Source organism: Mesoplodon densirostris, chromosome 1 (genome assembly GCF_025265405.1).
Source record: "Mesoplodon densirostris isolate mMesDen1 chromosome 1, mMesDen1 primary haplotype, whole genome shotgun sequence".
Classification (NCBI taxonomy): domain Eukaryota; kingdom Metazoa; phylum Chordata; class Mammalia; order Artiodactyla; family Ziphiidae; genus Mesoplodon; species Mesoplodon densirostris.
Window position 1 is genome coordinate 232,395,789 of NC_082661.1, and position 27,427 is coordinate 232,423,215.

At 35.7% G+C, this 27,427-nt stretch overlaps 1 protein-coding gene across 1 annotated transcript in view; it reads right to left on the minus strand.

The window, feature by feature from the left end:
- IQCM (IQ motif containing M) overlaps positions 1 to 27,427 on the minus strand; it is a 371,829-nt gene that overhangs the window by 233,043 nt on the left and 111,359 nt on the right. The window contains exons 7-8 of the mRNA XM_060098179.1: positions 20,451 to 20,459; positions 8,680 to 8,738 (exon numbers count right to left, since the gene is read on the minus strand). Coding sequence (XP_059954162.1) covers positions 8,680 to 8,738; positions 20,451 to 20,459 — 68 coding nt within the window. The remainder of the gene's footprint in view (positions 1 to 8,679; positions 8,739 to 20,450; positions 20,460 to 27,427) is intronic.

A 27,427-nucleotide genomic window follows, 5' to 3' on the forward strand; every position in this document is an offset into this window, starting at 1 on the left:
AGAAGTGACGTAGGTACCATGTTATAGAGGAGATTCACCCTTTGGGTAGAGGGTTTCAGTAGAAAATCTTTAAGGTTCCTTAAACTCTGATATTCTATAATTCCCCAAAGACAAAATACAACTAGAGGTAGTATCACTGGAGAAATATTATCCACTATAAATTTATTTTCAAAAAATGCTTAGGCTGGGTACTGACCCAGAAAAAATAATCTGTTCACAGAGGATACCATAAACAAGCTCATACTACATTAGTAATTAACAAATTTTAGAAGAGGCCAAAGGAAAGTTATTAGGTGGTAAACTGTAAAATTGTTTTGAGATAAAATAAAAGGACTTGACCCATTTCAGAAAAAATGATGATGGACAAATGCAGTAATTTTAGAGATATAAAGGAAACATTAAAGTACCTAGCTAAATCTCCAGACTCTGAAACATGAATTTCATACTTAGATGTGCCAGTAAATGTAATATATTCTATTATATGAAAAAAGAGAAAATTTAGAATTCTTAGCACAGTTTTGCCTTTCAGTAACATATTAGTGAGTCATATCCAGTTACTACTACCCTTTTAGTTCTAGCATGCTACAAAATAGGAAGGGAAAATATATAATTATTCCTCATCTACATATTTACATGAACTATCTGGATGCTTAGAATCCTAAAGAATGAAAAAAAAAAAAAGAGGAACTTAAGGGTTCTAAAATGGTACACTTCATAGATGGTATACTTAACAATGTTTTTATCATCCAGAATTGAAACAAATTAAATAGTAAAAAGGTGAAGGGCTGATGACCACCTTTTACAACTTCTTACAACTTTAACATTATGAATTAACGATAGAATATTTTTCCTCTATGAGTTAAAGACCCATCAATTTTTCTGTTCTGTACTTGGAAATCAGTCATTTTAAAAAACAATTATGTACTTTAGAAATTCAATGAAAGGAAAATTTATTACTAAAGTCAGATGAATCTGCAAAGAATTAACAGCTCACTGCTGAAAGACATCAAAAGAGAATAAGTGTTTTATTCATGAAATACAATAGTTTCTCTGAACAAAGAAGGAGATACTATTTGCAATATAGTTAGAGATGCCAAACAAATTCAAGTGGACCTCAAGGAAGATATATGAAGAAATCTTTCTCACAGAAAATAAAAGTACAATGTCATGGTAATAGTACAATAGATTACAATCCTGGTTCACAATTTTCACTTAGATATTGAGAATGAACTCTGTGTGCTAATGTATTATTTCCTTTTAGTTAATAATATAAACTGCTTTTGATATTTTTATATTAATGATACCATACAAAATAAGAGAAAATGCGTTAAGCATGAAGAAATTAATGAAAAGATTTTAAAAAGATGATGCTAGGAAAAGACAAGATCCCACCTCATTGCAAAATATCATTTACTTTTTACCTTTATCAGGGTAAAAACATAAACATATATATTATAATTTGTGTACATATTACTTTTTTTTAAATTACAAATTAAGAATTACATCTATTGGGCTTTAATTCTTTCTGGTTTAGAAATCTTACATAAAGTATTTTACTTTGAAAAACAATAAAACTCGTAAAAACGTTCCTTTGGCAATTCTATTTGAACTGAAATTGCTTGGCTTGTTTTGAAAAGCTCATCATAACCTTTCTTTTCCCTTAAAAAAGGTTTTAGGCTTTCTCAACCATACTTTAACCTTAAGGATTTCTAACAATCTTCTGACATCTATGGAGCTTTAAAATTTCAAAATTTACCATTCAAATTGAAATATTGAGGAAATAGAAACTTGCATTCTGAAATCAAATAATTTGCATTATATTGCTCATTTATGAAAATTATATTCTCTAAATGTTGGGCAAGGGTGTGTATGAAACGAGTATTTTTAGCAGAATTGAAAATCAAGACAATAAGATCATATCCCTCATAAAATAACACAAATATATATTTAAGAACCCCAAAATAAAATCAGGTAGCCACTGTGTGGAATCTGGAACCTGGTAAATTTATCCTAAATGTATTGGATTTGAGCATTATAGTTCTTTGTTTAATAATGCTGCTAATGAAAAGTTTTATATACATCTGTATACATATTTGTATAGCAAATGGACCTAAGCACTACTGTTATATCTTTTTCTCTCCTTCTAAATTTTGAGATCTTTACAGTTGAAAACACAAGAAGATGGACAAAAAAAAATAGAAATGTGAAAATATGCATTTTAGGTTCAGGGTCACTGAAGATTAGGACAAAAATAATTTTAACTCTGCCTTATCTACCACTCTTTATCCATACAAGGTAACAGGTTCCCTTCCCTCTCAAGAACAGGAGTGGGTGCCCAAATTTGCAGTAATTCCAAATCAAGTGCAGCAACAGCATTTTTAGTTTGCTTAACTTCCCATCCCAACCTTTTAACAGCCAAGTGACTGCCTCCTTAAAAAACACTGCTGAGTGGGTGCATAAGCCAGTTCTATTTGCCAGCTGTAGAGAGTTCTCTCAAAGCTTGTGGTTATGGGTAAATGAATTCCATCATTGTTTTTTTCTGTAACTAAGAAGAGGGGGAAAAAACCAAACTCTCTTATATTTATTGTAGCCTGGCAATGGTGATATATGTGTGACATATTTTCACCCTTGAAATGCAAAAGTACTTTAGAAATTGGCCAGTACCTTACTGAAATTGACAGATGACTGATGGAAGGTTATAATATACTCTGTCTCATGCATATTCTACGGAAACCTCTAGCTGAAAATATATGGGAGATTTCTCTCTAACAAGAAAAATTATTTAAGACAAGCTTAAAGGGTCCCAACATTTGGATTCTAAAGTTTCACAGAATTTCTATGACATAAATGGTATAGGATTTCAAATGAAGAAGAAAATCTTAATAGTGTTTCACTTAAATATTTTCAGTGAAATGTGTCTGCATGTGAAATATTTAGTTTTATATCATTCACTACTTCACTCTGTTTTCACATTGTTTCACTTTCTTTTATCTCTCTCTTTCACCAGAATTCTATCTAGTAATATGTTTTAATCACTAGAGCCACTCTTGTACTTGCTAATTCATTCACTTCTCTTAAGTAATCATCAGAAAGGCTGTTAAAATTTAAGATACAGATGGCACAAAAGCAGCATGACTGAGTAAGAACACTGTGAATTGAGTGTTGGACTCTAGTAACAATTTTGGGTTTTTTTTTTCTTTTTACTTTTGTGACCTTGAAGAAGACACTTAATCTTTTTAAACTTTTACTTTCTCACCTGGAAATTAAAAGAATTGAATCAAGTGATCTCTAAACTCCCCTTCAGCCATCATCCTCTAAAATGTTTATGACAGCCCTGCAAAAGTTAGCTAGATGTCCCTGCAAAACTGCCACAGCTCTTTATACTGCAACAGATGGCAGACGGTACAGGAAAATGCTTAGCATTCAGAGTAGCTAGTTGGCTCCAGGAAAATAAATACAATAAACACTCACCTTTCAGACTGTACAACTTTTTATTATTGAAAGGGCTGGACTAAATTTTACTTTAGTAATACCTATGAGAAAAAAAAAGACTTCCCACTCAAACTAACCAGGTAAAGGATATTTACAGGAAAAAGACTTACATAAGAAGATAAGCTAACACCATCAAATAGCTTAAAAATATTCTTTTCCTTAAAGCAAGTCTTTTTGTGAAAAGGTTTTTGATGAAAAATTCAATTTCTTTAATAGATATGGGTTATTCAGATTTTCTATTTGTTCTGTGTCAGTTTTGGTATGTTGTCTTTTTTTCAAGAATTTGTCCATTTCATATCAGTTATTGAATGTGGTAGGCCTGAACTTATTCATATAATCTTTTCTCCTTTTAATGTCTATAGAATATATAGTGATTCCACTTCTTTCATTTTTAATATTGGTAATTTGTGTTTTATCTCTTTTTCTTAGTTTTGTTAGGAGCTTACAAATTCTACTAATCTTTTCAAAGAACCAACTTTTGGCTTTCTTAATTTGCTTTATTGTTTCTGTTTTTTTATTTCATTGCTTTCTGTTCTTATCCCTATAATGAATGTTACACGTGCATTTAAAAAAAAAAGTATCTTCTACATTTGTTGGTTGTAGTCTACAAACGTTAATTAGTTCAAATCAGTTGACGGTTTGTTCAAATCTGCTATGTTGTCATTTACTCTTTTTACTAATTTTCCTATCAATTACTAAAAGACATGTAAAAAAATTCCAGTCATAATTATGCAGTTGTCCATTTTATTCTTTAATCCTGTCAATTTCTGCTTTATTTGTGTTAAAGCTCTATTATTAAGTCATACACACTTAGGATTATTATCTAATTCTGATTAATTCATTCTTTTACAATTATGAAGTGTCCTCTTTATGTCTGGAAATCGTCCTTGAAGTCTACTTTGATGTATAGCCACCTTGGGACTCTTCTGCTAGCTTTTTTTCATTGTGTATCTTTTCTCTAACCTTTTACTTCCAATTAATGTCTTTTTATGTTCATCTCTTATAAACAGCATAGAGTTGGTTCTTGCTTTTTTATGCATCCTGACAAGCTCTTACTTTTAACAGCATGTTTATTCTGTATATGAAATATAAATGTTGGTACAGTTGGGTTTAAGTCTACCATTTTACTATTTTTTTTTATTCACCCATTATATGTTCTCCCTTTCCTGTCTTCTTTTGGGATAACCAAATAGTTTTTTTTTTTTTTTTTTTTTTTTTTTTTTTTTTTTTGCGGTATGCGGGCCTCTCACTGTTGTGGCCTCCCCCGTTGCGGAGCACAGGCTCCGGACGCGCAGGCTCCGGACGCGCAGGCTCAGCGGCCATGGCTCACGGGCCCAGCCGCTCCGCGGCATATGGGATCCTCCCAGACCGGGGCACGAACCCGTATCCCCTGCATCGGCAGGCGGACTCTCAACCACTTGCGCCACCAGGGAGGCCCCCAAATAGTTTTTGATATTCCATTTTAGTTTTCGTATTATCTTTTAGGTTTATCTTTTTGTATTAGTGGTTGCTATGGGAATTATAATTTGCTTTCCTACCACACTCTACTTAGAGTTAATACCACTACACATAAAATGAAAGAAACTTGCAAAAGTATAAGTCAATTATTTTGCTAGCATTGTCATATATATTTTTGCATCTACCTACTTATAAGTACCATCATAATGTTATGATTTTGCCTAAAATGTTCAATTTAAAAATAATTGGAAAAAATATTCTTTTTCATATATTTTCATCATATATTTTCTATGTTCAATGTTCTTTATGTCTTCCTGTAGATTCAAATATATAACAGGTGTCATTTCTCTCAGCATGAAGAGCTTCCTTTAACATTTGTGAAAAACAGATCAGTTGGCAGTATATTCTCATTTCTTTAATTTAGCTGAAAATTTCTTTTTTCAACCTCAATGCTGTGAGATAGTTTCGCTAGATACAGAATTATCAGTTGATAATCTCTTTCTTTTAGCACTTTAAATATATGATTTCATTGCCTTCTGGTCTGCATCATTTCCAGTGAGAAGACGTCCATCATTCTCAGAATTGTAACCCTTTGTACAATGTGTATTTTTACCTGCTGGTTATTTCAAAGGTTTTTCTTTGCCTTTAATTCTCAACTCTTTACCTATGATATGCCTACGTGTTTTTTCTTGTGTTTATCTTGCTTAGATGTGATATCTTCTTGGACGCATAAAGATGTTTTTCATTAAATTTGGAAATTTCCAGCTATTCTTTCTTTTTTATATAAATGTATTTATTTTATTAATTTATTTTTGGCTTGTTGGGTCTTTGTTGCTGCACGTGGGCTTTCTCTAGTTGTGACGAGCGGGGGCTACTCTTCATTGCAGTGTGTGGGCTTCTCATTGCGGTGGCTTCTCTTGTTGCAGAGCACAGGCTCTAGGCGCATGGGCTTCAGTAGTTGTGGCCTGTGGGCTCAGTAGTTGTGGCTTGTGGGTTCTAGAGCACAGGCTCAGTAGTTGTGGCGCACAGGCTTAGTTGCTCCATGGCATGTGGGATCTTCCCAGACCAGGGCTCGAACCCATGCCACCTGCACTGGCAGGCGGATTCTTAACCACTGCGCCACCAGGGAAGCCCCCAGCTACTATTTCTTCAACTACTTTTTCTGCCTTATTCTAGTTCTCTTCTTCTGAGACTCCAATTCACATATGAAAGACCACTTGATATTAATTTATAGGCCCATCAGGCTTTGTTCATTTTGTTCTCAATCAATCGTTTTGTTTAGATTAGTCTATAGATCTACAAGTTTACTAATCTTCTCTACTGCCTTCTCCAATATGGTGTTCAACCATTCAATGAAATTTTCACATCAGATACGTTATTTCTCAGTTCCAGAACTTTCATTTGATTATTGTCCTTACATTTTCCATTTATGCACTGGGGTTCTCTATTATTAGGAACATCTTTTTCTTTAAGTTCTTGAACATTTATAATAACTACTTTCAAGCTCTTGTCTGCTAATTCTAACATTTGGGATATCTTTTTCTTTGATGTAACCCAGATTTTCCTGTTTCTTAACATGTCTAACATCTTATTTGTTGTGTACTAGACATTGTACATTGTAGGGATTGTGGATTATGTTACTGTCCTTGAAAGAATGTTGATTGTTTTTTAATTCTAGGTGGTAGCTAAGTTACTGGTTTATCATCTTGAACTTGTTGAGGCTAAGTTTTATGCTTTTGTTAGGGTAAATCTGTTTGTTTCATCCCTTGTACTAAGGTGAATTCCTTAGTCCTGGGGTATAATCTCCACTCCGTAGGTGCTGGCCTTCTAAGATTTCCATGGAGAGATTGAGGTGTTTACTAAATCCTGTCATTTGAAAGGACTTAAACTCCAATTTCTGTCTCCCTCCATGGTGAACAGCAACTGAGAACTCTGCCTAGGCTTTAAATTCCACAAATGTAAGGAGTCTCTCTTGTTCACCCCTTCCTTAGCATCTAATACAGCAGGTGCTTAATGTTTCTTGTTAAATGAATAAACTGTGAAAGACTGAAAGAAAATTTTCTGATCAGGACAAGACACAATCTGTTTTTTCTTTTCCTCTGGAAATTGTTCATTTGTTCAGTTATATTTTCTGAGTGTCTACTACATTGCTGGGATTGTGCCATGAGCTATAGATAGAAATGTTAACAGAATCAACTACCCCTGCTCTCACAGAACTTGAAACTTTAGCCAGGGATCATTCTGGCATAATTAACTTATAGTATGTAGCAATGACTGCAAGTAAAGGACCTACGTTTGAATCCAGCTCTATCACAAACTAGCTGATTGACCCTAAGTGAAATATTCAACCTCAGTTTACCCATCAGTAAAATGGTGATAATAAAATACATCATGTGTTGTTATGGGAGTTATATGAAAGTACCTCGTACAAACTAAGCACAGAATGAGTGCTACTACTAATGAAGTTAGCTATTACTAAATTTATTATGAGACTAACTCTCAGAAAACATCTAATCTTAAACTGGATATTTATTTATTGGAGGTTTAAACAATTGTTTGGCATTATTTCACAGTCATATTTGGCCAAGATTTACCATATAGTGCAATTCCATAATACTTGAACCTTAGAGTCAGATGTATTTGGGAATTCAGATTTTGTTTCAAAGTCTAGGAAATTAATATAGCATGTATACCATATATTATATAACATTTAAGTAAAGTCTGGGGCAGTGTCCCATCATTGAACATATTAATATTAACTGGCTAATATAATTAATGTTAATATGTATGCAAAGTATGAATATTCACATGAAGTGGGAAAAGTAGAGACTATGAGTAATCATGATCACTTATTACTTCAGGTCAGGTTTTGGCACTAAGAGTTTTGGCATCACCTTAGGTGACATCAACTTTCAGTTTCTGGAGCTTTCCAGATTTTGGAATTGTGAATGAGGGATTATGGACCACACCGTTTGAGTAATTGAGAGAAGGAATTAAGAAGGATGTCAAGTAAGAGAAGGTAGCCTGAATAATATATTTGAATAAACCTGTATTTACTAGGGGTAAGTTTTCCAAACTGGTTACTCTGACAAACTTCAGTCTCCAAGGTCTACCCTTTTGCTATGTGCATCTATATGGCTTGACACAGAGCTTTGCACTGAGTCAGTACAAAAATAATATCTGGTGAATTAATAAATTAATGTATTACCAGTGAAAAAGAAAGCACAGGTCTGAAACCTGTCCTTTTCAGAAACTTCACTGTTAATTTTCCATAATCCCTTCTTTCCATCTCACTCTCCAATCTATCTCACAAAATCAGTTATTTTTTCACAAACGTTTGTCAACAAATTTGCTACACAAAGAAGCGGAGCAATCTTAAGAATGCCTCATAGAGTCACTGAAAGGCATGCTGTACCATAGTGAATTGCAGGACATAGTTTCTAATAAATAAAACTGCTGAAACATCATACAGTACTGTTTATAATGCTTTTACTTGCCACTGCAAAGTAAACCTACAGCCTGGTCTACTGAAGGAGCATTAATACACTCAAAAAAATAAGAATTTTTTATCTTTGCCTTAGTCAAATTAAATGGGAACTTTGAAAAAGATACGTTGAAAACTTGAGTTTTCAACAACCTACATTTCTTTAAACCAGATACTTAAGTCAGGATAAAACCAAAAGCAAGCATATTAATTTAAACTTTTCTGCTATTATATAAAAGATATACCTGGGTTGTGGCTTTGATTCTGGCTTGACAGACTGTTGTTCTTTTATGATAAAACTTTTCTAGAATAAGAGAAAGAAGAATTGACACAATTAGGAAAACAACTTCATTGTCTACAAAATCTTAATTCCATTGATGTTCTATTATATTATCAAAGGAAGAAACAACTGATCCATCATAATATATAAGCCTAAACATTGATATAAGTATATATTATAAACCTAAACACTTATATAAATAAGTAAGTATACTCAGAGGAGTATGATCACAGAACCTCCTCCAGCATCTTTTGGCCCCCAGGAATACAATTCCTTCTGATCATTTCAGTGAGCAAATATCCATAAAAATCTACTACAGATAAGAATTTATTTATTTAATTACTTATTTGCCCTCTGTCTTATAAAAAGTTTTAAGGTAGCTTACAAAAAATATAGTATGTATGAAAAAAGAAAAAAAAAGAATATCAAGTTAAAGGGAAAATACGGATAGAAAAATAATGTCAAGTGTTTTCTGATACTGCTTACTGTGTTACACAGATCTGCCTTTCAAATTCCCAGCTATCAAAGTGTTACAGACTGAACTGTGTTCCGCTAAAAGTCATATGTTGAAGCCCTAATCCCCAAATGTGACTATATTTGGAGATAAGGCCTTTCAAGAGGTAATTAAGGTTAAATGAGGTCATAAGGGTGAGGCTCTAATCCAATAGGACTGGTGACCTTATAAGAAGAAGAAGAGATGACAGGGGCATGTCTGCACAAAGAAAAGGCCATGTGAGGACACAGCAAGAAGCAGCCATCTATAAGCCAAGGAGAGAAGCCTCAGGAAAAACCAACTTTGCCCTAGAACTGTGAGAAAATTAATTTCCATTGTGTCAGCCACCCAGTCTATACTATTGTATTATGGCAGGCCTGGCAAACTAAAACACAAAGTAACAAAGAAAACACCGTAGTTTTAACATTCACAATGTCTATAAGAGAAGTAAACTTATTTTCTGTGAAAAATTTCTTCCATGAGTCCTTCAAAAGAAGCTTGGGATAGTGTAATGGTCAGTTTCAACAGCATCTCTTCAACAATGACACTTGAGAGTTTACTATGGATCTTTTACACAGTCCTTCAATGTCAGTCAACAGTTGAAAGAACAACTTAGGAGGATGATTCTCCAAGATCTCAAAATAACTGGGTCATTCTCTTTCTGGTCATTCGGTGTAATCCAAAGGTTAAACTGATACCTAGAGGCATTGCATATCCATTTTATAATCTGCTATGACAATTATTTTGCCCAAAATAGCTTTTGAAAAAATGGCCTCAGATAAGAGGAATTTGAGGTAATCTTGACAATGAGTAGAGGTTAACGGATTTTGGATTGTTGGTGCTGTCTTCCCTCTCAGACTCTATAAGAAGTCGGTGCCGGAAAGTGCCTTGGCTATTGATGTGCTCCTGATACCACAACGAAAATACTTATTTTACTTTTGCTTTAAAGTTGCCAATAGGGACTTCCCTGGTGGCACAGTGGTTAAGAATGTGCCCACCAGGGCTTCCCTTGTGGTGCAGTGCTTAAGAATCTGCCTGCCAATGCAGGGGACATGGGTTTGAGCCCCGGTCTGGGAAGATCCCACATGCCGTGGAGCAACTAAGCCCATGTGCCACAACTACTGAGCCTGCGCTCTAGAGCCCATGAGCCACAACTACTGAAGCCCTCATGCCTACAGCCCGTGTTCTGCAACAAGAGAAGCCACTGCAATGAGAAGCCCACACACTGCAACAAAGAGTAGCCCCTGCTCACCGCAACAAGAGAAGGCCCGCGTGCAGAAATGAAGACCCAATGCAGCCAAAAATAAAATAACTTAATTAATTTTTTTAAAAAGAATCTGCCTACCAATGCAGGGGACATGGGTTCAATCCCTGGTCCGGGAAGATCCCACATGCCACAGAGCAACTAAGCCCATGCGCCATAACTACAGAGCCTGCGCTCTAGAGCCCTCATGCCACAACTACTGAAGCCCACATGCCTAGAGCCCACACTCCGCAACGAGAAGCCACCGCAATGAAAAGCCCATGCACCGCAACCAAGAGCAGCCCTGCTCGCGACAACTAGAGAAAGTCCATGCACAGCAATGAAGACCCAACGCAGCCAAAAATAAACAAACAAACAAATAAATAAATAAATAAATTTATTTATTTATTTAAAAACATAAAGTTGCTAATATGTATTTAATCACTATTTGGCAATTGAAGCCAAAGAAGTCTCTTCTGTAAAATCTCAGGATATATAAAGAGTAAGTGTAAAGATGAAATGTGGAAGAAATTTTTATTTGTATTGCAAAAATACTCAGTTTTAAGACACAGAGTGATTGTTTTAAATACAAGTTTCACTCTGTCCTATAGTGAGTGCCCTCTCAGATGCAGTCTGACTTGTATATGTAAACTTGTATTTCATGCCATTCATTTTTTAAGACTGAAGTTTAACTTCTTCTACTGTTATGTTAGAATGCAAGAATAACCTTGAGAATTAATTTGCATCATCTCTCAACTGTTACTTTTAGAATTCCCTGATCATGTTTTCTTTTTCAAAGCATTCACCCTCAAAAATACTGTAGGGCTTCCCTGGTTGTGCAGTGGTTGAGAGTCCACCTGCCGATGCAGGGGACACGGGTTCGTGCTCCGGCCTGGGAAGATCCCACATGCCGCGGAGCAGCTGGGCCCATGAGCCATGGCCGCTGAGCCTGCAAGTCCAGAGCCTGTGCTCCGCAACGGGAAAGGCCACAACAGTGAGAGGTCCACATACCATAAAAAATAATAATAATAATAATAATACTGTACTTTTTAAAACTTATGTGCAACATGTAGGTGATAATAAAACATGAAGAAGCACCTATATTTTAAATATTGCTCTCAAGATGTTCCATGACACATATTCATGGCTAGAAAAAATACTCATGGCTACAAAAATTATTTTTTAACCTATGTAGTCCATACTTTTGCACACAACAAAGTGCTTGGTTGGAACACACTGTCCTTATGTGATACTACTATTTACACTTGCCAACTAAATTTTTGTAACTGCTTCCTTCTTGGCCAGACTAACTGAGATGGGCATATTCTGCATCATGAAAGGTGTCAAATATCAAGGCCACTAAGCAAAACAATCTCAGACAAACATTCTTGAGGATTTTTCTTAATAAAATGTTCTATGATATTTTTCCAGTTACCTCTGTTGTGTGTTTTTCTTCCTACCTACCATAATTAGAAAACGGTGGGGGGGGGGAGTTTGGTCACCTTTCTGTGAAGTCAATAGCAGTCCTTTTCTTTAAGGGGTCCTGGGGTTTTTTTTCTAAGTCTTAGTTTTCTCCATACTTATATATTAAAATCTCAAGTCCATTCTGCCTTGATGTTTCAGTTCCATTCTCTCTCAAAATGTTTCTTCTTTCCACAGCTGCCAGCTGCTTCTCTAGACTTCTTCAAGATCCTACTCTTTCCATGACAATGCATTGGAAGCGACACATTCTAAATACTTGGATAATGATGTAAGTCACTTATTAAATACTCATGTCAAAATTTTCCAATTTTTTTAACAACCTGTGTGAATTTATTTTAAACCTTTTTCAGACTCCTTTCTCCCACATATTTTCTCAAATCCCACAACTTAACTGGCACCAACTTCTGATAATTCACATAATATTACATCTCAAGCTTCTTTTTAGAAGCAGCTATCTAATCCACCAATTCCCCCTTCTTTCCAAATCTCATCTGGAATTTATTTTTTCCTTTTGACAATGCTGCTAATTTCTCTCCTAGTTTGATGATTAAATTCTTGCATTGATTAACCAGAGATGAAATATGGAAGAAAGCCTTTCATTTCACATCATAGTGCTAGCCATACTTCTATATTACTACTATTAGTGTGAAATTCTGCAATATGTTTGCAATAACAAGGTAATCTATAATTGGCACATTACACCTCCAATACTTACCCTAAAATGTGGTTAAAGGGGATTTTCTAAGTAGCAAGAAATTTTCATAGTTTTAAACAGCTTTGTGACCCTACCAGAAGCATATATAAACACACCATTCAAGGTAAATGAAAGGTTTCTTTAAAAATAGATAACTGTGAAGAGAAAATCACTGATAGCATATACATATAAAATAAAAAATTACACATTAAAACATGTGAAATAAACTGAAAAGCTTTTTCTGCCAGGCTTGAAACTTGTGTTTCCCCAGGAGAAGTGAGTCATGTCACCAGCACATTCTGTGAAATAGCAGTGAGTTGCATTCCTTGTACTGCTACTGCTTCTTGTATAAGAAATGTTTTAAAAAGAAAACTGTCAGTAACTTGCACACATGCAGAACCAGAAGGCACCAAACACATCATTTTGGAATTTTTCACAAGTCATTATCTTTACATTGTTGTACTTTAGAGCTTCTAAGAACACATACAAACCACAGAAGGGTTTTCCAGCCATAGAGCCACACCCAGGAAGTTGTGATAGGACCAGGAAACCCATAGTTTCTCAAAATCTTCTTGTGGAGCCACAGAAGCCCCATTGTGAAGTTGTTCTCGAGTGTGGTATTTCTTTTACATTTCTTAAGAGAAGAGGAGGGAATACCATAGGTAATGCTGGTCACTCTGTAATAGCCATGGCCTCAAAAAGCCATTCAACTTTCAAATTAGGAAAGAATGAGGGAGGTGGCCCAACAAAACATAGGTTTTTCCTTTACCAGTCACTAGATAAAATTTCTTTAACCTCCAAGGGAAATCAAAACTCTTTGATATTTAGCAATTTAAGGATCACATAGGAGGCAATACGAATACTGATGAGAAAGAGGGAGCTGGATAGAGAAGTTTACATCCCAGTATAAGTCCCTCTGAGGGTTGGAACCTATTTGTAAAAGATATAACAGGGCTGTTGCTTCCAGTAGCATGTTCATAGCAACAAATCACAGCATAATACTAACACATATTCTAAAATGAAAAATCAAATATATTTTAAATGCATAGCTGAAATGAAAGGAAAGTAATAGAATTCTTTTCTGGTAGAAAACAACGAGAATGTTGAATTTACTGTTGTATGAGTTCTGGAGCCTGTCTTAGCCTCGGGGATGGCATGGAAATTTTAGACAACCTAGAGCCTGGGTTTTAATGAGCTCCGTGCCCTGCAGTTGGGAGACAAACACTGGAACCCAGAGCATGAAGGAATATCAGAGCTGAGAACACCTCTCATAAAACATAGGTACTGGAAGTGCAATGTCCTTAGAATATAAACCAGGATTTTAAAATTCCCCTGGGGAGAGAAAGAAAGAAGTAGAAACAGAAAGAGAAAGAGATACCATGAGACCACTTGTCTGTCATGGCCTTGCCTCTGTGTGGAGAGGAGAAGAAGTCACTCCTAGAAACTTTTCAGGATAAGATTTCATTCATATGGATTTGGGGCCTGACTTCACACTATAGGCAGTTCCCTAAACAACCCCTGACAAAGAAAAGCAAAAATTTAAGAATAAAGTGGTCCCAGGTTGGTAGTGCACTAAAAGAGTACCCAGTAAAAGCTAATATCAATCATTTTTAGAAGAATGCAGTTTAAATTCAGGTTTCAAAGAATTCTCACAATAAAATACCATGAAAAATGAGCTCACAGTCAGAAAATCATCAAACATAAGAAAATAAGCATCAAAGCATCAGAAGAAACAACAAACTACACATTCAGAAACTCAAAGACTCCAGTACTGAAACTAAGGTATACAGAATATAAAATAAGAGTGAGTTTCCATTTCTATATGTTTACAGAAATATATTAAAGTAACCAAAAATTTTCAAAGCTGACCAAGCTGATTTGAAAAGTAACAACTAGACATTCTAAAAATGAAAAATATAATAATTGGAATAATTGGAAACTCAATGAGTAGCAAAAAAATAAATAAATAATGGACACACAAAAAGAAAACACATAAAAGAGGAATCAGGAGGGAAAATAAGACCCAGGATATAGCAATAAGAGACAAAGAGATGGCAAATATGAAAAAGTGGAAAAAAAGACAAAGAGTGACAATTAAATGGAAGACAACATATGTGTAAGGAGAGTTTTATAAAAAGTTTTAATCAGAGCTTATAAAGAAAAAAATGGAAGAAAAAAATCATTTAAAGAGATAGTAACAGAGATTTTTTTCCAGAATGCTGAAAGACATTGACTTTCATAGTTAGGAAGCCAAACAGAAATGAAGCAGAATAAATAGAAAGAAAACCACACTTACACATCTCATAATAAAACAGCAGAACAATGAAAAGAAGTCCTTAGAAGTAGAGAAGAGAGATTACTCACAAAGGAAAGACAACTGGACAAACATCTGATTTTTCAACAGTAACAGTGGCAATCAGAAAACAGGGGAAAGATAACTTCAAGATTCTGAGAATGGGGCTTCCCTGGTGGCGCAGTGGTTGAGAGTCCGCCTGCCAATGCAGGGAACACGGGTTCGTGCCCCGGTCCGGGAAGATCCCACATGCCGTGGAGTGGCTAGGCCCGTGAGCCATGGCCACTGAGCCTGTGCGTCCAGAGCCTGTGCTCCGCAATGGGAGAGGCCACAACAGTGAGAGGCCCGCATACCGCAAAAAAAAAAAAAAAAAAAAAAGATTCTGAGAATGTATTAGTGAGGAGGAAAAAATAAATATAAACAGAAGTTTTCTGCCATCTGACCCTTACTAAAGGTACTTCTAAAGGATGTAATTCAAGAAGGAAAATCATCCTATAGCCTGTGATGCTAGATATAAGGTCAGGTAAAAAAAAAATTGGTAAGCATGTAGGTAAACCTAAACAGACAAGGAGGTAAAAAACAAAATAATGGTTTCTAATTTGTGAAGTTAAAAATAGTGAAAATAATAAGAGAATTAAACTCTGGTAGTTAAGGCAATCTAAGATTTCTGTATGAGGTGGGAAAAGGATAAGTATACTTTAAGTTAAAAGTATGTATAAAAATCCATAGGTTAACCACTTATAAAAAGTAAAAAAGAACATAAAGGTCAAACGAGTACAAGGAAAACTAGTAAAATGCTAGTTTGTACAATGTACTAGTATAAAACTAGTACAAGGAAAACTAGTACTAGGAAAAATGGAACAAGAGGGGAAAGTATGTCAATCAATTTCCAAAAAAGACAAAGGAGCAAAAGAGAAAAAAAGGACAAAATAGAAAGAACAAATAGAGAGCACAGAACAGAAGGGATATAAATGCATCTAAATACATTTTTGAAAATACAACTGCATGATGTTCACAAAAAAGAAATAATGGTGGCCTAGAAATATGTGAAAAAAAATTCTCAGCCTCATTTGTCATTAGGGAAATGCAAATTAAAATCTCAAAGAAATACTTCATATCTTCCAAATTGGAAAAGGTTAAAATTTTGACATTTTATTAAGTGTTACCAAGCATATGAAGCAAAGCACTCTCATAAACTGTTTCTAGGAGTGGAAAACTGTTCTCTATATTGCCTGGTAACACTGAACATACGCCCACTGGCCAGCACAGCCAGTCTACTCTAGGCTGCTTGTGGCTAGAGGCAATCAATTATTCAGGCAGTTAATAATCAGTTATGGAGTTCCTACTGTCCAGGCCCTGTCCACCTTCCTCCCAGGTTGAAGGGATCAATATTCTAGCATCTATATAACCCATTCTCGATGCAACAGGATGCAGGTTCATATTGATGCTGGGAATTCTTACCCTAGAGAAACTCTTGCACCTAACACTTGTAGAAGAATGTAGCAAAATTGTTCATAATAGGACATAACTTTTTAAAAAGGCAAATATCTCTCAGCAATAGAAAGGATAATCAAATTGTAGTGTATTCATTCATGGGATGTTGTGCATCCATGAAAATGAATGAACCACGGGGCCACAGATCAACATTTATGAAGACTGATGGCTCTCAAAAATACATTGCTGGGACCTCCCTGGTGGCGCAGTGGTTAAGAATCCGCCTGCCAATGCAGGGCACATGGGTTCGAGCGCTGGTCCGGGAAGATCCCACGTGCCGCGGAGCAACTAAGCCCGCGCACCACAACTACTGAGCCTGCAGCTCTAGAGTCCGCGTACTGCAGCTACTGAAGCCCACGTGCCTAGAGCCCGTGCTCCGTAACGAGAAGCCAGCAATAAGAAGCCCGCGCACCATAACGAAGAGTAGCCCCCGCTCACCGCAACTAGAGAAAGCCCACGTGCAGCAACAAAGACCCAACTCAGCCAAAAATAAATAAATAAATAAATAAATTTTTTTAAAAAATACATTTCTGGGCAAGGAGAGAGAGAAGACATTATAATTCTACACACATAAAGAGAAAAACAAGTAAAAGTAAGCAAAATACTAAATAGAGATGTGTATAGATGTGCTAAATTATAAAGAAAAGCAAGGGAACAATTAACATAAAATTAAGGAGACTGGTTTCTTCAGGATATGAAGGGAAAGAAAAACATTGAGTTCTGTTCCCTACGTTTTACAGGTATTTGTTTTAGTGTTATTCTTTAAGATATAGAGCTATAAATAGATACGTATATGAATAATACACTGTTTTGTATAATTGATGCATAAAACAATACAACTTTTAAAAATAGTGTGGTAGAAAAATTCCTTGAGTTTAAGATGAGTGTCTGTCCCCCGAGGAAGAAAAGAATGAAAAGATCTTGGGAATCTATGGGTTTCCCAAGTATTCAATATATCAAAACTTACTAGGAGGTTACATGGCTCCAAATCTCTCCTGTGGTTTGTGTGTGTTCTTGGAAACTTCAAAATTCAAGAATGCCAAGCAACGGAACAGCTGCTGCCAGGAATGAGTTGTCTTATTCTGAAATTTTAAGTGTATGAATCTATAAATACATATGATTAATTTTTCTTATCAGCTAGAATTAAAACAACAAAATGAAAAAATGAGTTCATGCTTTACAATTTGGGGACATTTTAATGTGCTTGTGTTCATACTGATATTGAAGTTGATGTTCAAATGAATGTAAGGTGCTTATTTGATTTTGAATATGTTTCCCCCTTTGTATTTAACATACCCTCCCAGGTAATTATTTATTATTAAACAATTCGGTTATAAACTGGATAGAATTTTAAACTTTTGAATTCAATCCTTTTCATTCGTGCATTTGTTTGGGATTTATTTAACTGTAAGACCATTGTAAATAGTGAGTTTGGTTATCATCATAAGATTTATATACTATGTGCTAGATCTGGAACTGCATCCCAGAACTAATAAATTGTTATAACTAATAATTAGAACCTACTATCTGCTTTATGTTCATGTTCTTCAATCTTCACCAAGACTCTGCAAAATAGATACTTTAATTCTCACTTTTCCTTAGGAAGTTGAGAAGTTTAATATCTTTACCTTGATTACACAAGTAGAAGGTGACTGGGATTCAGACTCAATACACTACTCTATCCAGAAGGTGAAACTGGTAATACAGGTAGAAGATTTTTAATCTATGAAAAGAGTCAGAATACAGTGAACAAAGGGAGCATTAGAGTTTACATTAGATTTTTAATTGATTGGCACTCAGCAATTTTGTTTTCCACTCATTTCTTTTAGAAAACCTCCAATGATTTTGTAGGGAGTCAGTAGGACTTAATCATAATGGGATTTAGAACAGCCAATCAGATGCATGGTGGGGGTGGTCAAAAGCTGCCCCAGCCCCCTAACTACAACTTGACTATTTCTCCTTGTTTGGAGCATGTTTATGGGGAATTGCATAAAACAGTGTTTATCAAACTTTATGTTCTTATAAATCACTAAGATCTAATTCCTAGAGACTCAGGATATACTTGGATGATATATCAGCTTATTGAAATTGTCCAGATTATTTTATTTGGGTGAAAGCTCTATTATCAAAATAGCTGGCATATTTTCCCAGGCCAATTTTGACATTCACTGTAGTTCTATTTCATTATTTGAAAATGTATTTCTGATATCTTTGATCGGTTATAATCTCACTCATCAACGTTCACAATAAACCATATTCCTATCCCACCACATGACTAAATTCAGCATAGAGTATATGTACTTCAGGTATTTGTCAGGAAAAAAATTACATTGTATAGACTGTCACTACTTATCAAAAGCTCACTTAAAAGGCAAAATATTATGGGGAATTGTCTAAAACAGTGTTTCTCAAACTTTTATATGCTTATAAATCACTACTGATCTTATTCAAGTACAGATTCTGATTCAATACATTTAGGGTGGGTCCTGAAAGCTAAATTTTTAAAAAGTTCCTGGATGATAACAATGCTATTGACCCATGGAGTCAGAAGGGCCTAACTAAACCTGCAGAGAATTATCTAATTTTAGTTGGTTATTGGTTTGCTTTTTCTTTGTGTACTTTTGTTTTTGAGGAATAAGAAGCAGTGGAAATCTATGTGAAAATCTAAAACCAACACTTCTTTGGAGGACAAATTAACAATATATAATAAAAAACAAAGCAAAAGGGGGAAGCATAACAGCAACTCCACTACAAGGAATTTATCCTAAGGAAATTTAGAATATGCACCAACATTTAACTACAAATATAATGCACTGCATTCCATTAAAGCATTGTCAATTGCCAAGATAACCAAAAATGAGTTATTTAATATTAAAGAAAATATGTTAATAAGAAAAGATGCTCAGAATATATTTTTGAGTGAAAAAAATAAGGTTATAAAGCATTGTTGCTATAATAAGTATGGTTGATTTTCTCATTTTTGGCTCATCTGGGTTTCTTTCAAAATATAGGTATTATGAGCATATTTATAAAAATTATTTTAACATGTGGTAAAAAGCAGATGTTAAAGGCTTTATAGGATGGTCATAATTATGTGGTAACAGTATAGGGAGAACAGAGAAGGAAGAACACAAAGACCTAAAATAATTTGAGTTTAAAAGTTGTCCTAGGGCTTCCCTGGTGGCGCAGTGCTTGAGAGTCCACCTGCCGATGCAGGGGACACGGGTTCATGCCCCGGTCCGGGAAGATCCCACATGCCGTGGAGCAGCTGGGCCCGTGAGCCATGGCCACTGAGCCTGTGCATCCGGAGCCTGTGCTCCGTCCACAACGGGAGAGGCCACAACAGTGAGAGGCCCACGTATTGCAAAAAAAAAAAAAAAAAAAGTTGTCCTATGTGTCTGGTTCAAGGATACAACTGGAGTGAGATAAGGAATCAATCACTGCAGACAGAACCCTGAAGCAGCCTTGTGTGGCTGAGAGGATCGTCATCCTCTGATACTCTCCTAACACAACAACTGAATGGGAGTGTGTGTGGCCTCCTGATTACTACCCACCAGATCTCACCATCTGCAACCTAGTCTTCATCACCAGATCTCCTACAACTCAGAGTTTTGAGTTTGTGCCCTTGGGATGGATTTGTTTGGTCCTCTCCAGACAGCCAATGAAACCCATCCTGTCTGCAGACTCAAAGGGATCTTCTAATGAGACTGTTGGAGGAGGTTAGAAAAAAAGAAAAAAAGAACCCAACAGGAGAACTGCATGACAAAATAAGAATGGCCACGGATTCCAGAGAAGAGGAATGGGCCAAAAAGTCCACTTCAGGACAAAGAATTAAGGCTCGTACAACTCTTTCAGTCAATACAGAAAAAAAAAAAAATTAGAGAAAAATTTATGCAACATCCTTAAATCATCGTTTTTTCTTTTTCCTCTTCCTAATAATATTATCATGGTTGTGTTTTTCACTGCTTTGGCACCTTGGGTCTCTTATGTGTTCCACTTGGGGAAATGTCAAATAGTCTATTATTCATTTATTCAACAAATATTTTCTAAACCTCTAGTTTATGACAGGAACCATTCTAGGCACTGGGGTTGCACTGGTGATCTAAAATGTCCTCAGCCTTATGGAACCTACATTTAGTGAGGAAGGCCAGTAATAAACCAGTAAAGAGATTCATGATGCACTATGAAAAAATAAAAGTAGTGGTGCTCCTTTAGGTGGAGTTCAGGGAAGAGCAATCACAGGGAGTAGCATCTATCAGAGATATATAATCACATCTGCCTGATTCTGCTACTGGGAATCACATAAACATGGACATTCTGCAATTAATTCCAGGACATGTCTTGCATCAAGTATCAAGAACAGTGAATATACGATTATAGTATTTTCCTTATAGAACTAATAATGTGTGTGTGTGTATGTGTATGTTTTCAGCCTTAAAAATAAAATAGCCAGTTATTTTACCCACAAAATGGGTTTATTTGGGAATAGCAGAGAATTGCAATTTGGGACAGACAAGCTACGGTGAATCACAGGCAAGTCTGAAGAATAAAGGAGAGGGGTCTTGCTTTTGAGTAGGTGTTAGGAGGAAATTAAGAAGGGCTGTTTTGAACAAAAGTTCATTGGAGAAGAGCAAGGGCTTGAGGTTGTGGGGGACCTTCCTTTTTCTGAAGAGCAGGAGATAAAATTCCCCTGTGATTAATGTCTTCCCTTGTCAAAACAATTCATACCTTCCTTCTTCCTGCTGGTTATGCAAGTGCAAAGAGTGGTATACACATGAGAGTTCCCCCTCAGGCTGCATGGCTCCATTTTAAATGAGGTTCCCTTTATTTATTTTCACAGTGTGTATATATATTTGTGTGTGTGTGTCTGTCTGTCTGTCCTTATCTCCTTATCTTCCCCATCACCTTTATCTACTATAACCACCACTACTATTACTTTTGCTATCACTATTACTACTATAAGCCTATGATTCCTTATTTGTAACTCAGAAATCCAGAAAGCTTTGAAAACCAACAAATATTGCATAACACATACTGAGGGGAGAATTTAACTCACCTAACCTTTGGTGGCAAAACCTGAGCTGAACCAACCAACAAATGACCTATATAGTAGCCTGCATCTCCCACATAATGAGAGTATTCTTATGCTTTACTACAAAATACTACCATGATTTGATTACAGGTTTGATTACAGATCTACTTTTCTTCTTACCTCTCTAAAGTTTGGAATTTTCTGACTCCCAAATATGGCTGGTCCCAAGAGTTTTGAATAAAGCATGGATCTCTCCACACCTACGACAAGCTACAACTATCACCACTGCTGCTGCTCTTACTAAAGAACTTTGCCTTTGAGTACCTCTGTATTTGTTATTCCAATTCATTCTAACATCTCATTAGCCTAAATGTGTATAATTGAAGAGAAAATTTTGCACCTAATCCATCTACTGTTTAATGAATACACTTGACTTTTCCGACACTTTTTTCTGATCATTTAAAAAAGCATATCACAACAAATCTAAGTCAATGCAATATTAACATCCATAGCATTATCCAAAGCCTGTGGCCATAACCTAGGATGTTTATGTCTCCTGGCACCTTCTATGTCTCCTGGCACATTCTATGCCTACTTATTATTACTACTGAAGTTTTCATTCATATTCAACATCCATGTCTGGTGCATTTTGTTTGATGAAAACAATCTAATTAGTGCTGAACCTTTCCTAGTTTATAAATTTATTCCTAAGAACATTAAAAGGAAGTCAAGTGAGACATGTTCAGTAACAGATGTTTGCCTTTTTTGGCTGCCTTTTTACAGTTTGTTCTCTTTCATTACTTTTTAAGAAATTTAGTTAATGTTCCCTTTCCTAGAGAACAAGTGTACCTAGCTTCCCAGAAGGGTGGGGGTGGGGGGATTCCCCAGGGTAGGCACAGTCTGTTCACTCCCTTAACCTAATATCTGCTCCAATGTTCTCTGCATCCAGCTTTTCATTCTTTCATCCAGGTTTTGGTAACAATCACACTCCAGCTTATCTCAGAAAGAATGCGCATGTTGACTGGAGATTATTATAAAACTAGACTAAGAGCACTGTTATTAATGCCCATGGGTCTAGTGTCCCTCAAATACCTTTCCCACACGAGCACATCTCAGAATAAAGGGGCAACATGATTGACAAAATTTGATTGAATCTTTTGGCTTCTACAGTAAAGAAAGATTGTGAAGTTACTTATGAAACTAAAAATCCAGTGCTCTTTTACAATAAAAGAAAAGAGAAGTATATATCAAGATTTTTCTCTATAAAAATATATTGATCCAAAAATACAAAGTTAAAATTATCCTGTTTATTTATTTATTTATTTTTATTTTTTATTTTTTTTCTTTTTGCGGTATGTGGGCCTCTCACTGTTGTGGCCTCTCCCGTTGCGGAGCACAGGCTCCGGATGCGCAGGCCCAGCGGCCATGGCTCACGGGCCCAGCCGCTCCACGGCATATGGGATCCTCCCAGACCGGGGCACGAACCCGTATCCCCTGCATCGGCAGGCGGACTCCCAACCACTTGCGCCACCAGGGAGGCCCTATCCTGTTTATTTACCTAACCTTCCAATTTTGAATATTATTTAGTGTAAATGGTATTGTGAGCCGTTTAAATGATGGTACATTGGTGAGCCTAAGTAACATTACAATCCAAATCTTGCAATCACCAAGAATGCTTTCTTTTAAAACTTTGTGAGAATAGTTTTAAATATATATGTCTTGACCAATTTGTTGTTGGTCTATACATCTTAACCCATTTATTGCTAAAGGAATTCTGCAATGGAGTACCTCTTTATTTTTCCCAAAAAGTACTTTAACTAAGGCAACAGTAGAAATTTTTATCTAGAAGGAAAGATTTAATAAAAATAAAATAAATGATGATTATAAAATACCTAGGCCCATATAAAATATATGATATAAAAATATCAGGCTCAGATAATACTGCTGCAAGGCAATATAACTAGTAAAATGTGGGGTTTTAACTGCAACTATATATGTTAAAAAAAATAATAGTTTTACATACATGTATATATCAAAATAAATATATCATTCTTTCACAAAGGTTCAAAAATTTATATTTCATAGGAAAATACATATGCATTTCAAAATTAAAATGTGAAGTCTGAAGATAATGTACAGCATTAGACATCACTGCTTGTAATAGTACCAAAACAAACAAATTAAAAGATCAGATAAGAGTAAATAAACTGTTGGAATGCTCTTTCAGTATGTCAAAAAATCATAGTCACGTAGTTAACTCAAGGCTTAAATTAAACCCAAGCCTAATTCTGTAGGAACAGAATTTTCAAAATGTAATTTCATTGATACCCAAAATGATTTTTTAATATTTAGGAAATCATTTGAATAAATAGAAATTTTAAATTTAATAGTCATAATGATTTGTGCTAATTCTTCAAAATATCAGAAAATCAAATCAGATGACATTTTTTATCAAATGCAACAACCCACAAGAGGAGAAAATCATGAGTATGAAAATGATTACAATACGTCTCAAATGTGTGGAGGAGGGAAGGAGAAGAGCGGAGAGAAGAAAGCGTGACGGAGGAGAAAAAAATGAGCATAAAAAATAAAAAAGATATTTTACATATTAAAAGGTAATTTACTATTTTTTATTATGTACTAAAATCAAGTGAATGCCCAGTCTTCTGACAGCACAATTTGGTAAAGAATCACACAAAAATAAATTTCCAAGTTAAGAGAAGAATATCCCCCTAGATTCTTACAGTTTTCTTTTCCCAAAATGGCTCAAGATAATTCTCCAGAGAAGAGTGATAAGAAATTTCATTAAAATCTAGTCAACCCATTTCATGGTCAAAATTAAGCTAATGTGAAGCATAATGTTATATATGGAATTTCTTTTTTCATTTCTAAAAATATGTTTCTGCAAAACTAATAAGTTTTTGTTTTGTTTATGAGCTGAATCTATAAGGATGTTTAAAAACAGGACAAGTGACTCTTGGTTTCTTCTCTCATATAGGACTTGTTCTCCTTGAAAGGAGGGAGGCCCAAATGCCCAGAGGACTCATAGTGCATTCTTTGAAACACGAAACAATGTATAATGCAACTAGGTATTAAATCAAGTTCTATTTCCTCGTAATCCCTACTTCCTAGTGTCAAGGTTAAGCCAATTCTTTCCATCCAAGATTAAGAAAATAAAGGGATCAAATGTCTTCCTACAAGGAAGGCACTTCATGACAACGGAACTTGCTTAAATTTCGTTTCATTTCTTGCCACTTGCCCTCTTGAATGCTATACTTTTGCCACACTCAACTTCTTTCACTTCCTGAAATGCACTCTGCTCTCCCATTCAGACAACCACAACTGTTCTTTCCCCTCTGCTCCTGCATCCCTGAACCCTGTCACCACCACAATAAGTACGCAAACATGCATGCTTGGGCACTCCCTTGCTTGATGAGATGTCATCCTCATTCTAGGGGTCACCAAATGGCAGAGTTCCCGTCAGGGAACATTCTGATCCCAGAGCCACTGCAACAGAGTCGTGGGTTAGCCACTCACAGAGGAGAGTTTTGCCTTACTGATGACTAATGAATAAAAGTTTTTACTCTGTATGTTCATAAATATTAGATAGAAATTAACTTCTTACACAAAGTTCTGTCAATATTTGCTTTTATCCTAGCTTTTTTAAGAGCACTATTGATACTAATTTTTGCATCTCAGAATTTTGATAAATACCAGAGTTGTTTTTCACACCTACAGTCCTTCAGGTTGTGGGTTTCCAGAGTGCTTCATACATTATCATAAAGTTAGAAAACCTTGTAAAGAAGAGTTATGAAATGAAATTGCAACAACAAAGTTGGAGATGGGTGGTCTTTCCTATATTATTGAAATGTAATACTACATTTTTATGTTATGCAAGGGATCATATTCACAGGTGCTCACTTACTTTGGATAAATATTATCTTTCAAGATAATTAAGGCTATAAATGTCTCAGGACTTCAGAGATCATAAAAAGTAGAATTAGTAACTTTTTCTTAGGAATGCAGTTTCTTTAACTTCATGTAAAGAAGTTTTAGGGGGCTATATGCCGCTGTTTAAAATAACTGGGAATTCGAATACAATTCTAATATGATAAGTCTGCAGTTGCAGAAATGAAACATTAAAACTAAAGACATATAACATTATTGTATTATTTAATTAGAACTAAAAACATATAGGATTCAAAATACTTCAAAAAGAAAACAGAAACTCTGGCTTAAAAAGGATATTTTCTTTTAGCCTAAAGAAATCATATCCACAGTGACTTTGTTATTTGAGCAAATTAAAATTTTGATAAGAGTAGCTAAGCTATCGAGAGTGTTTTGAAAGCAAAATGTGTTATATTTTTCTCTTCTCCTACAAAATCAAATACAGGGTTTTCTGCACCCTGTCTTCTTTCGTCTTTTAACAATGCAAACTTCTTTCTACATTCTCAACTTTCCTAGTTACTTTTGTCTTCTGGACCTGATTGAACAAACTCACATCAAGATTACTTAACACTTCACACCCATTAGGATGGCTATTAAGAAAACAGAAATATAATAAGTGCTGATGAAAATGTGGAGAGATTGGAGCACTTGTGCATTGCTAGAGGGAATGTAAAATGGTGCAACCACTCTGCAGAATAATATGATGATTCCTCAAAATATTAAATATAGGAATACAATACGGTCCAGCAATTCCACTTCTGGGTATATATCCCCAAAAAAAGCAAAAGAAAGGGCTCAAACAATAGTTCTACACCCTTGTTTATAGTGGCATTATTCACAATATCCAAATGATGGAAGTAATCCAAGTGTCCACCAACAGATGAATGGGTAAACAAAATATGGCATATATATTTGACAGAATATTATTCAGCCTTTTTAAAAAAGAAGGAAAGGGCTTCCCTGGTGGCGCAGTGGTTGAGAGTCCACCTGCCGATGCAGGGGACGCGGGTTCGTGCCCCGGTCCGGGAGGATCCCACATGCTGCAGAGCGGCTGGGCCCGTGAGCCATGGCCACTGAGCCTGCGCATCCGGAGCCTGTGCTCCGCAGCGGGAGAGGCCACAACAGTGAGAGGCCCGTGTACCGCAAAAAAAAAAAAAGAAGGAAATTTTGACACATGCTACAGCATGGATGAACCTTGAAGACATTATAAGTGAGATGAGCCAGCCACAAAAGAAAAAGTAAAATACTTGTTGCCAGAGGATGGTGGGGAAGGAAGAACAAGGAATTAGTGTTTACTGGGTACAGAGTTTTAGTCTGGAAAGATAAAAAGGTTCTGGAGATGGATGGTGGTAATAGTTACACAGCAACGTGGGTGTACTTAACGCCACCAAACTGTACACCTAAAATGTTAAAATGGTAAATTTTGTGTTATGTGTATTTTACCACAATAAAAAAAAAATGGCAAAAAAGATGAACTTAGAACTTGGTATTTGATCCCTTCTAGTACTGTTATTATTTTAAAGGATAAATGAAAGGGGAATCCTTAATAAACAAACAAACAAACAAACAAAAGCAAACAAATAAATAAGACTTTCAGTGGTGAAAATTAAAGATGCAGTGAGCTGCAGGAAAGAAATCTGAAGGTTTGAATCTTATCCCCTCTTACCCATTCACACCCCACCCCCAACATAGTGGGTTTGCAAGAATAAGATAAACCTCTAACTGGACTGAGGCAAAAGGCCTATTAATGCTCACCCAGTCTCCACTCTAGTCCACCCCAAATTTCTTTAGACAGGTACACATACCCAAAGCACCATCTATTATGCCAAAGCCATGGTTAGTAGCTCTTTGTACTCCTAATTCCCCCGTGGGCAATTCCCCAGTCTTGCATCTGGAGCCCTCCACAGTCATGTCTACTCTTGCCCAACTTATTCCCCAAAGAAATATGTTTAAATGTACTTCTTCACACAGCTAGGAGCAATCTCTAAATTATTAGTGTAAAACAGGGTAAGCAGTAGTTCATTTATTCACCTT